Source organism: Lithobates pipiens, unplaced genomic scaffold, assembly GCF_037356315.1.
Source record: "Lithobates pipiens isolate NorthernLeopardFrog02 unplaced genomic scaffold, aLitPip1_a1.2 Scaffold_8, whole genome shotgun sequence".
Lineage (NCBI taxonomy): Eukaryota > Metazoa > Chordata > Amphibia > Anura > Ranidae > Lithobates > Lithobates pipiens.
In genome coordinates this window covers 78,150,639-78,163,837 of record NW_027507903.1, presented here as the reverse complement: position 1 = coordinate 78,163,837, position 13,199 = coordinate 78,150,639, and the positions used below count along the sequence as shown (strand labels likewise).

Below are 13,199 nucleotides of genomic sequence, written 5' to 3'. Positions count from 1 at the left end.
CATGACATGTATGGTGTTTGGTGACTGGCTCATGGCTATCAAATGGGGATTAAGAGTCATTTAGCATTGAGTAAGCCCTGACTTGTAATCTAATTTGAGCTAACACAGAACTATTTTTCCTTGCTTCCTGGGGCTGAACAGGAGGGGGAGTAAAAGGATTATATGGTGCTAGAAAAGGGAGCCTTAAAGTGATAGTAAAGCCTGTTTTTTTTTTCAATTAAATTAACAGTAGATACAGTAGTAGTTTTTGTTTTTTTCTCAGAATGCCTCAATTCTCTCCTGTACTGCCTCTGAAGAAGGGAATGAATTTCCCAAAACATGTTTGGCCAAAAGGAGGAAAACTATATGCATTGAATATGTGCAATGGTTATTCGTAAATATATGTTTTGTGTGTAATGTACTATTTATTCACATGTTTGGTATTATCACACGTGTTCTTTTTAAGATAATCATGTTTTTCTAAATAATCTATGTTTTATGGTATAACAAAAATGTATTTTTTTGTGTGCTTATAAAGTCCCAGTGTACCGGGGGGGTACTCTTGACCCTATTTAGGGTCTTTCTAGAAAACAATGGAACTGTTCCATGTTATGCAATTTCTATAAAAGCAAATTAATGGTGTAATCACTTATGACATTACGTATGCTATTATGCACTTTATATTTTCTTGTGTGAGCTGCATATTCAAGTAGTTGTAACAGAAGTATTTTATCCTTAGCAAATAAATGAACTATATTAAACCGTTGAATAAGCATGAGAAAAAAATGACCAACATGTGGAGCCTATATGTCACTTATGGGTCACACAGCAAAATTGATTCATGATAGTATACATTTCATTGTCATTTCTACAAATAGTTGTTGTTATTGTAGATACAGCTCACTGATCACATCAATGTACTGTAAGCTGTACATTTGAAAATTATTTCAGGTGTCCCCTGAGATCTCAGCCTATTCAAAGGTTTCTCCAGGGTAAAAAGGTAGAAAGAGGCTTGTTCATAGACGTATCCACCTAAATAAATAAAAACTATTGATCCAAAACCATTATAGTTTCCTTTCAAGCTATTTTGTTCTGCTTATTATGGCTACTATGTTAAGAATGGCACAGGTTATTCTACTGAACATATACTCTCAGTCAATTTGCTGATAGCATTTCTATGTGTATGACTATCTATATAATTCACAACAAAGCAAACATTACAACCAATGTGGTTTTCCAGCAGTCACATTCTGTGTTGGCACAATCCAGACTAAAAAGGCTAGTCCTGAAATCTTACCTGGTCCAATAGCTGCGAGTAAAGCTCATAGCAGTTTACAAAAATATACTTGTAGGTGGAATCTAAACAAGCTCGCACACAGTCCTTCACCACAGTGCTAGCTCTTGGAGGACTCTGAAGTTCAAGAACCTGGAAAAAAAAATCAACATAAAAGCTTTGCATTGGAATGCTTCCATTGTGGCATAGCAAAATCATTGCATATAGATGAATTGTTACACCCACACAACAAAAGTATGAGCAGTAATATGCTGATTCATTTTATTATTTTGATTTACAAGATTCATCCTACAACATGTTTCTATTCAATTTGAAGGTTGGGCTAATACACTCACTCAGCCTACATGAAAATTAACGTTAAAATGCATTTAATTGAAAAAACAATCATGGACTTCTCATGAAACAAATATCTCAGTAGTGGTTGGGTATTTTAAAATGAATTAACTGTTTAATATATCTTTTAAATACAATAGTGGCAGCATTTAATATCATTGAATGTGCCCCCTTCTACAAGACTTGTTTGTTAATTTTCTTTCAGCTGAACAAAATTATTTGTGCATTCTACAATATGGAGGACTCAGGAGAGAGAGGGTATATCATTATTTGGCTCTATAAAGGCCACAGCAGTTAGATAGAAATATACATTTTGGTGGGCATATCTCACCACTGGGCCCCTAAAGAATTTAAAGACAGAAGTATGTGATTGGCTTTGGATGGAACTGCCCTCTAAATGTTGAGTCCCTCATTTGCTGTATACATCCTCTATTGTACTGTTTGCTTAAATTTTCATGGGGAAAAGGAATGACTTTTAGTTTAGTATAAAACTATTATAAACAAATTAACAAGCAAGAGAGCACATTGTAAGTATTTACTCAACCATATCAACTCTAACTACAATTAAAATTAACAGGTAGACTAATATATTACCCACTTGCCCACTGGGCACTTATAACCCCTTCCTAACCAGGTCAATTTTCAGTTTTCAGCACTCTCACAATTTGAATAACAACTACTCAGTCATGCAGCAGTGTACCCATATGAACTTTGTCTCCTTTTTTAACACAGAGCTTTCTTTTGGTGATATTTGATGCCCACTGAGTTTTTTATTTTTCGCCAATTGACAAATTGACAATTTTGTAATAAAATAAAAAATGTCTTCGTTTCTATTATAAGATTTTGCAAATTAGTAATTTTTCTTCAGAAATTTGGCTAAAAGTTATACTGCTACATTTCTTTGGTAAAAAATAACCCAAATCAGTGTATATTATTTGGTCTTTGTGAAGGTTATAGAGTCTACAAGCTACAGTGCCAATCTTTAAAAATTGATCACACCTGATGTACTGATGGCCGATCTAATTTATTGAGATGGTAACAAGTCAAGACAGTACAAATACCCCCCAAATGACCCATTTTTAGAAAATAGACATTCCAAGGTATTTAGGTAGAGCAGTATTTCTCAACTCCAGTCCTCAAGGCACCCCAACAGGTGATGTTTTCAGGATTTCGCCAGATGAAACGGCTGTGGTAATTACTAAGGCAGTGAAACTGATCAAATCACCTGTGAAAAATAATGGAAATCCTGAAAACTCGACCTGTTGTGGCGCCTTGAGGACTGGAGGTGAGAAACACACTGAGTTAAAGGCATGGTGAGTTTTTTTGAAGTTTTAATTTTTTTCCCAGAATTCTTTTCAAAAATTAAGATTTTTTTTCACATTATTGTCATATTAACAGGTTATTTCTCTCACATTGCATATGCATATTTGCAACTACACCCCAAAACACATTCTACTACTCTTCCTGAGTATGTCAATACCACACGTGTGAAACATTTTCACAGCCTGGCCAGGTATAGAGGCCCAACATGCAGGGAGCACCGTTAGGTGTTCTATGCACATAAATTACACATCTAATTTCTTGACTATCTATTACAATTTGGAAGGCCCTGGAGCACCAGGACAATGGAAACGCCCACAAAATGACCCCATTTTGGTAAGAAAACACCCCAACACATAATCTAGGAAGCATAATGAGTCTTTTGAAGATGTAATTTTTGTCCACAGGTTTTTGAAAAATGTGGAAAGAAAATTAAAACACATTTTTTTTTTACACAAAGTTGTCAATTTAGAAGATATTTCTAACACATGGCATGTACATACCAAAAATTACACACCAAATCACCTTTCTGCTACTCGTTCAGAGTATAGTGATATCAAATGTGTGAGACTTTTACACAGCCTGGCCACATACAGAGGCCAAACATGCAGGGAGCTCCATCAGGTGTTCTAGGAGCATAAATTACACATCTAATTTCCTGACTACCTATTACACTTTTGTGAGGCACTGTAGGGCACCGTTGCCATTGTAGGGCACTGTGATGACACTGATAAGCACTGTACTGTAGTGGCACTGATAAGCACTGTACTGTAGTGGCACTGATGAGCACTGTAGGGCACTGATGAGCACTGTGATGGCACTGTAGAGCACAGATGAGCACTGTGATGGCAATGATGAGGCATGGATGAGCACTGTGATGGCACTTATGAGCACTGTGATGGCACTAATGTGGCACAGAAGAGCACTGTGATGGCACTGTAGAGCACAGATGAGCACTGTGATGGAAATGATGAGGCATGGATGAGCACTGTGATGGCACTTATGAGCACTGTGATGGCACTAATGTGGCACAGAAGAGCAATGTGATGGCACTGATGTGATACGGATGAGCACTGTGCGGGCACTAATGTGGCACAGAAGAGCACTGTGATGGCACTGATGTGATATGGATGAGCACTGTGAGGGCACTTATGTGGCACAGATGAGCACTGTGATGGCACTGATGCGGCACTGGTGGGCACTGTGATGGCACTGATGGCCACTGTGATGGCACTGATGTGGCATGGAGGAGCACTGTGATGGGCACTGATGTGGCACAGATAAGCACATATGTGGCATGGATAAGCACTGATGTGGCATGGATGAAACAGGGATTATCACTGATGCGGCACAGATGAGCACTGATGTGGCATGAATAAGGCACATATGAACACTGATGTGGCACGGATGAGAACTGATGTGCCATGGATAAGCACTGATGTGGCATGGATAAGCATTGATGTGACAAAGATTAGGCATGGATGAGCATGGATGAGGCATTGATGTGGCACAGGCGAGGCACAGATGAGCACTGATGTGGCATGGATGAGGCACGGATGAGGCACGGATGAGCACTTATGTGGCAAAGATGAGCACTAATGTGGCATGGATGAGACATGGATGAGCACTGATGTGGCATGGATGAGGCACAGATGCGGCACAGATGAGGCATGGGTGAGCACTTATGTGGCATAGATGAGACACTGATGAGCCCTGATGTGGTATGATTTAGGCACAAATGAGCACTGATGTGCCATGGATAAGCACTGACTATTATTATTAATGTGATGTGACATGGACGAGCATTGATGTGGCACAGATGAGGCATGGATGAGGCACTGGTGTGGCACGGATGAGGCATGAGTGAGCACTGATGTGGCATGGATGAGGCACGGATGAGTACTGATGTGGCACAGATGAGGCACGGATGAGTACTGATGTGGCATGGATGAGGAATGGATGAGCACTGATGTGGAATGGATAAGGCATGGATGGGCACTGATTTGGCATGGATGAGGCATGGGTGAGAATTGATTTGGCATGTATTAGGCACAGATGAGCACTAATTTTTCACAGATGAGTACTGATTTGGCACAGATGTGGCACTGATGAGCACTGATTTGGCATGGGTGAGCACTCAACTCCAGCCCACTCACCCTGCTGCACTGTCTCCCTCCTCTCCTCGCATGCTGTATTGATCGGTGTAAGGAGAGAGCTGAACCAGACATGACACTGGTTTGTTGACAAGTGATAGCTCTGTCATTGGACAGAGCAATCACATAGTAAAGAGCTGCTGTGATTGGCCCTTTACCCAGTTCTGTGATGCGCTGGGTCCTGAGGATCCAGCCATCACAGACACTCCTGGTTGAGCACACAAGAAGTGAGAGTAAAGGAGGACTACAATAGATGCCCCATTCCAGAACTACCCAGCCATGCTGTAGCCGTCATTCGTCTATAGAACGGTCGGAAAGTGGTTAAAGAAGTACTCTAGGCAATTTTTTTTTAACAAAATCCAATGTGTAAAAAAGTTAACTCTCATGAGCTGTATCACGTGTAAACTTGGAGCGCTTCTCAAAGCTAGAGAATAATGCCACGTACACACAATCAGACTTTGCAGCAGAGGTCCGCCGGACTTTGCGAACGAGTGGACCTGCCCACACACGACCGGACTTTTCTGGCAGACTAGGTCCGGCGGACAATCCGCCGCACTTGTGAAATGAACGGACTTGCCCATACATGGAGTAAAGTCCGTTCATTTTGAACGTGACTCCAGGTAGACGGGACTAGCGAAGGAAGTCAATGTCTCCGCCTCCATCGGCGAGACTGACACCTCGCGAGCCCCGTCGCCTGGTATGGATTTAAAGGGGGAACCCTTAGCCAAAAAAATGGTGTGGGAGTCCCCCCTAAGTCCATACCAGACCCTTATCTGAACACGCAGCCCAGCCAGTCAGGAAAGGGGGTGGGGATGACCGAGAGCCCCCTCCTGAACCGTACCAGGCCATGTGTCCTCGAGAAGAAGGGAAGAAGAAGAAGGCGGCAACAGTGACAAGACAAGGCCAACGCTAGTAAAAGAGCTGTAAGAAGATAGCGGAGGCCGGGCAGAAGAAGCAAAGAGTGGGACAAGACCCTCGAAGTCCGAAGAAGACACCTGGGCGGTGGCGGCGATGAAGGAGAAAGCTGGGCTCCTCCGCTAGTAAAAGTGTGGTAAAAGAGCAGAGAATAGCAGAGGAGCCTGGCGAGAAGGCCCCAGAAGACGGAAGAAGACCCCAGGAGCTGTCTAATAAAGTACTTTAAAAACCTGTGTTGTGTTTTTTTTTTTATTAACGCTTTTTCCCTCAGGTGAATGGGTAGGGGTACCATGTACCCCATACTCATTTACACAGAGTGGAGGGCCGGAATCTGGGTGCCCCTTTATTAAAGGGGGCTCCTGGATTCCGATAAGCCCCCTGCCGCAGACCCCGACAACCAATGGCCAGGGTTGTCGGGAAGAGGCCCTTGTCCTCATCAACATGGTGACAAGGTGCTTTGGGGTGGGGGGCCGCAGGGCGCCCACTCCCCAAAGCACCCACCCCCATGTTGAGGGCACGTGGCCTGGTACGGTTCAGTAGGGGGGCACTCGCTCGTCCCCACCCCCTTTCCTGACTGGCTGGACTGCGTGCTCAGATAAGGATCTGGTATGGACTTTGGGGGGGCCCATGCCATTTTTTCGGCGTAGGGGTTCCCCTTTAAATCTATACCAGGCGACGGGGCTCACGAGTTGTCAGTCTTGCCAATGGAGACGGCGACATTGACTTCCTTTGCTAGTCCCGTCTACCTAGAGCCACGTTCAAAATGAATGAACTTTACTCCTTGTGTGGGCAAGTTCATTCATTTCAAAAGTACGGTGGACTAGCACTTAGATGGGCGGATTGTCCGCCGGACTGCTGAGTCCGGCAGACAATTTTGAGTCAAGAATTCTTTCTAAGTCTGCTGGACTTTTGGGAACAAAAAGTCCGCTGGAGCCCACACACGGGCGAATTCCCCATATAGTCCGATCGTGTGTATGCGGCATAACAGATATTTCTACCGGTATTTAGAAAGGCGGAGCAGGCGTCAGGCACTAATTCATGCTCAAACCAACTCAGTGCTTCAGATGTGGATATGGCTGTGTTTGGCCTCAGCCAGCACTGCTTCGGCCACGCCCCCTGACATGTTTCACCCCCACCTGCCGGGACTTGGTCTCAAAGGTGGTCACAGGCAGGTGTAAAACATGTCAAGAGGCATGGGCAGAGCAGCATTGGCTGAGGCCAAACACAGCCATATCCACATCTGAAGCACTGGGTTGTTTAATTGGAGTCTTATCTCACATATTTCATGAGCTGTATGCCACTTTAAGGATCATTATCCTTTTATTTCATATTTACACTTTCACTCAGGCTGAATAGTATAGCTCTCACAATACTTCCGATATGCTGTGGCTCTTATACACAGAAATTGCAGTGTTGTGTTTCTTGCCCATTACATAATGCCTTGAAATGGCTCACATAATTCTAATGGATCCTGGTTATTGGCAATAACCAACATTTTTGTAGCTGCTGATTAGACCTTGGCAGCAATATTTCAGTTCAAGCATTTGTGTTTTGGATGTCCTGCACATGCAGGTAGAGCTTGGGGCGTCAATTTGGGCTTCTTCCATCTGAATCACTTTTGTTGATTTGTTATGGGTTTCTGGGCATGTTATGTTCATGTTTCAGGTGACATACAATTTCCTTGACATTCTGCTCTAGAATTTTATAACACAGCTCAGAATTTATAGATCTTTCAAAGGCTGTAAGCCATCCAGGCCTAAGGCTGCAAAGCAATCAAACAAAATGATGCTCCCGTTATCAAGCTTTACAGATGGAATGTTTTTCTGTTGATGCCCAGTGTTTTGATGTCTCCAAGAACTTCAGTATTTGTCTCATCTTTCCATAGAACATGTTCCAGTAATGCCATTGTCTATAGAAAACCTGAGAGGAGGGAACATTTTTTTTCTTTGGGAAAACAATGGTATTCTTTGTGGTAACTTGCAATAAACTTGTTAAATGATTTCCACATGTTGACTTGCCAGCTTGCAACTTGCTTGTTCTTAGCTGTGACTCTTTGTTTCTTCATAAGGAACTGTGTTCACTGTGTCCTTGCAAAGATCTTTGTAGGATGCTCAATCAGAGGCAATTGTGCCGAAATTTCTTCCACTACTTTGTCAATTATCTGCTCGGCTTATGATAATGGAGACCCAAGTCTATAGATTCACTTTAAAAATGTCTTAATGAGCTTAAACAACTTTTGCTGAGGTAATTAAGCTCATCTAAACAATTGGACCTTATGACTATATGGCAATATCAGATGTTGTCAGTTAGAATCGTAGCTACTTTGAATGCCACAGTTACAATTCAGTTATATGTGTTAACCCTTCCCCAACTAATATCATATCATTATTCTTCAGCCATTAAATATTAGACATTCAAATGGTTATTTTTTTCAAAACAGCCTGTCTGCTTTTATGTTAAATACTTAAAAATAAAAAACTGATAATCAGATACTAAAAAGTTATGGGGGGGTTACTACAACTGGAGCAAGATCTGGTGCTATGCATAGAAACCAATCAACTTCCAGGTTTTAATGTCAAAGATTAATTGAACAAGCTGAGGTTAAAATCTGATTGGCTACCATGCACAGTTGCACCTATTTCTGAGTTTTCCAGTTTTAGTAAATCCCCCCCAAAGTCTTATACCTGTCGGATAATACTTAATATAAAACAAGCTGAACCCAGATTAATTAGCTTAATACAATTTTATGAGAACTAAAGAACAAAGGTCTGGTTGTCTATCCAGTTCAATCAATAGAAAAAAAGACACGCACAAATAGAAAACCTCCATGTACAGAATCCCAGTTGATACAGAGAAAGGCAAATAAAATCTAATTTACTCCAGTGGTGGAGGGGGGTATAGGTGGTATTACTTATACATATTAGTATCCAGTTATATTTAAACTTTTTTTTTTTTTTTAAACAATCTATTAGGCTGGCCCAAACCAAGGCTTGAGGAAGTCTATTCTACACTTCCATAGCTCTTACTGTGAAAAATCCTTTCCACATTTGGAAGTTACATTTATTTTCTTCCAGATGTAAAGCGTGCCCCCTTGTCCTTTGTGATGACCTTAAAGCAGTGTTCCAGCCCCAATTTATTTTTTTGTAAAAGTCAGCAGCTACAAACACTGTAGCTGCTGACTTTTAATAGGGACACTTACCTATCCAGGGAGCCCGCGATGTCAGCCTTCCCGAGGCCGATCCATCCATCGGATCGGGTGCTGGTGCCTCCATCTTAAGGAAGGGAAACAGGCAATGGAGCCTTACGGCTTCACTGCCAGTTTCCTACTGCCTATGCGTGAGTCACATGGCACTTTGTGAATGACCCTGTTGATTTCTGGGACACACACATGTCCCAAAAGAAGACGGGGCAGCTTGCTGAAGAGGAGGAAGTGAAGGAATGGCGCCGCGGAATAGGAAGATTTGGAAGACTGCCTAGCAACAGGGGTTTCTGGTAAGTTAAAAAAAAAAAATAATCTAATTTTTGTATATATTTTTTGAGGATATTAATGTAATTTTTTTATTTTAGGGTGGCCCTCTGCTTTAAAGTAAATAACTCAACACCAGGTTCACTATATGGATCACTTATATATTTATGCTACACCTGTATCTTCCTGCTGAATTTGTTTTAAATCACAGTAAATGCCACATTCACTGCTTTATACATGCCTCTTAAAGAAGAACTATAGACAAAACTTTTTTTTATTCATTTTGGATAGAGTAGGGGAGGGTTATAAGCCCTTTCAGATTTTTTTTTTGCCTTCTGTGTCCAGTTAGGGGGAATTACCTTCACTTTCTGTTCCATAACCAAAATAGGAAGTGAAAGGAAATCCCTTCAAATTAAGGGAATCCCTTGGGCCCTTTGTCCCTTCCCCTCCCAGGTCATCAGGACTATGGTCTTCATTGGAGGATGTCCCCTATTACTGTTCTGGGAACAATCTCCAATTTAGGATTTTCTTTTATTTTCACTTTTAATAATATTGGTAAACAGGACAAACAGATAGGGTGAATTTCCCAAACAGGGGCATAAATAGCAATAAAAACCTAATAGGTGTTCTAATCCCTCTTTAGTGATACTTTAAAGTAGGTAGTAATGTGCAATGAAATCTCCAGGTGATACTACTCACTTGAAATACATACTTCACATTATATATCTACACATTGGTGTGCACAGCCTATTGCATTAGGTTGTGTACCCCAAAGCTCAAACACACATGATTTTCTCTGCATCCTCAGCTGCCAGGGACAGATAATTAATGGGAAGTGCTCTGTGCTGAGCGGCTTCCTGTTCATTTACAAACTGAAGCATAACAAACACAATTTACTATGCTTCCATTATGAATGAACATAGTGAGTGAGTGTATTCACTTAGAAAAGAAAGGCACCAGTAAATGACATATTTATTAGACCTTTCCCCCACTCTCCATCCTGACACAATCCCCGAAGCAGCCGGGGAGGAGGTGTAGGAGAGGAGGGAAGACAGCACTTTGAGGCAAAGGGGGGGGGGGGCAACACGGGGGGAAGCCTGGACAGTAGGGGGAATTGGCACTGTACATATTGATTAGGGTGTGCCCAGACACACCTGGCACACCCCCTGCACATGCCTACATAACTACAAGAGGTCAATGTTCATACTGCTCATTAGGAAGTATTCCATATAAATATACATGTAGTACCAAAAAAGAGGTTTAAAAAGGTTGCCAAAAAAAACTTTCATAGATGCAATTAAACCATTATTACGTCCAGGAAGCTGAAATTTATATATTTTAAATGGCACATTTATTATATAAAAATATGAAAGTCAATGCAAATATTACAATAAATAACACATCATCTAGCTTAGACGTGCACAACTCTTGTTGGCACATATCTTTTAAATTAAATAAAACTCAGAGTTGCCAGATACTGGAGAGATATTATGCTTTTACAAAGTAGTTTTTTTGAAATGAATAAGATTAGCTTGCTGGAAAAACTTTAGCAGAATAGGAAACTGACAAATATGTACTTAGAAATATCTTGAAATAACTGCTTCGGGCTTTACCAATTGAAAACATTTGATGTTATTTTCTGAATATCATTTGTTGACCACTGTCATCAAGATAGGAACCCGAAAGATACATTTTGTTATGTTTTATTCAGTCATATTTATGTTCTTTTTTCCTTGTATTTTCTCTTGAATTTAAAATTGAAATATGTAGTTCATGAAAAAGGAACCTATATTTATCTTGACTTGAAACCAGTCATACTTGAACACTGGGATTGATTTACTAAACACAGGCTGTTCACCTAGCAAAGTGAATATTCAGTTTATAAAGTTAATGTTCATTGAGCTGACAACACATTGCTTTACAGTACAAGCAGCTAGAGAGGTGAGGGATGGCTTGATTTGAAACATTTTTACTGTTTAAGAATGTACAGTATGTAAATACTTTTAAGTTGAAGTTTGGTGATTGTTTTTTCTTTTTTTTTTTTCTTGCTTACAGCTTCAAGTACATAACTTGCCAGTAATGAAGTGTACACCACATCTTGCCGATTGCTCTTTAGCGTAGCAATCTGTTTCTGGTAATGCCTGGTCCTGTTTACAGTGCTGAATTTCTGATGATGAAAATACCAGTTTCAACAAGCCTCCTCTCTCTCCCCTTTGGATAAACTGGATGACCGTCTATTTACTCCGCATTTTCCTCCCTGCCCATCTGATGTTTTAGGTAGAGAATGGAGTTTTTTGGTATGGGGGTAATGAGATAGCCTTTAAAGCTAACTTTTTATACCTAACCCAGACCAAAAGATTGGTGTTGGACTATACCGGTACTTTATATATAGAAACAAAAAGGAAGTTGTGAACGATAATAAAATTTAACACATGTTTAATAATTACAGAAACGACAAAATACAGAATATCATAAATAAAATCATAATACACCCCAGATTAACATATACAAATACTCATAATAGATGTTTTATCTAGCCTATACATTTGTATAGGGTGGGACACCAAACACCATAAGCCTGATATTTGCCTAAAGCTCCTGAGGAAGCGCATTTGCACACAACATGTGGAGCAGCACTATACTACACTTTCCCACACCAAACCCGATTGGATACTGGCTACTGTTCCACTTGGATGCCTTACGCTTACGAGGAACAGGTCTTGGTAGTTTTGATGGTGTTACCTACAGTATATACCCTCTAGGCATTTTCCGTACTGTGTGATTTTTTTTTGACATGTCTATATTTTAATCAATTTTCTGTAATAAAAGTTAAAAAGTTTTATTCAACTTTGTATACTCTGTGCCTATAAAGTCCATGACATTGCCCAAACATATACTCTATCTATCGAGGATGTGGCACCTTCCCTACGAATCTGTGTACATTCTAATTAATCCTGATGTTGTATTAATTAATTACCTTGTGTCATGTCTTACAGTACATTGAAGAAGTCCCAACAGCTGCCCACCACTTTCTTTCTACTCCTTAATTCAGAAAACTCTTTGCATTGTTTTCATAGAATGCAACAGGATCCTTCTCCCCCATTCACAGAATATGCTGCATTCAGTGAGAAAAATACAAAGACTTTCCTGAATGGAGGCATGGAAAAGAAAAGGGTGGGCGGCTATCAGTATTGCAGTGTTAGACACAAGACAATTACTCACAGAGCTGTAAAGAGCACCTGTCATCACTGGAGAGAATATTTCTACACTAAGGAACAGTCAGAATGTGTGATACACTTCATTACAGGTAACATATAAGACTGAAGTTGTAGCCAAAATTTTAACTAAACTTCAGCTATAATGTCTATAGTCTGGGCACAAGTGAACTTGAAGGAAAACAGTCTGATACTATATTTGGGACAGAAATAAACAGCATCAGCAAAATAAGCAATACACTTTTTCGAAAAAAAAATAAATAGTATGACATGTTAGAATCACAATTCATCTGGCAGTACCGGAAACAGTGGACTTCAATTACCAGGGGATCATAAAACATGCATATCAAGAAATCTAGTAACACGGACAACATAAAATGTGCTTTATAAAGACAATGGCTACTAACTGTACCTTCATTCGGAAAAAGGTGATGCTTGTTAACAGGTCCACTGTAGATTTTAGGTCTTGGAGCCTTTCAGAGTTAGTAGCTGGAAAGTTATCCTGTTGGTAAAATGATGCAAAC

The 13,199-nt window shown here is 40.5% G+C and overlaps 1 protein-coding gene across 1 annotated transcript in view; it reads right to left on the bottom strand.

Moving 5' to 3' along the window:
* UNC13C (unc-13 homolog C) overlaps positions 1–13,199 on the bottom strand; it is an 857,791-nt gene that overhangs the window by 411,298 nt on the left and 433,294 nt on the right. The window contains exons 17-18 of the mRNA XM_077472480.1: positions 13,088–13,177; positions 1,277–1,405 (exon numbers count right to left, since the gene is read on the bottom strand). Of these exons, the coding sequence (XP_077328606.1) occupies positions 1,277–1,405; positions 13,088–13,177 (219 nt within the window). The remainder of the gene's footprint in view (positions 1–1,276; positions 1,406–13,087; positions 13,178–13,199) is intronic.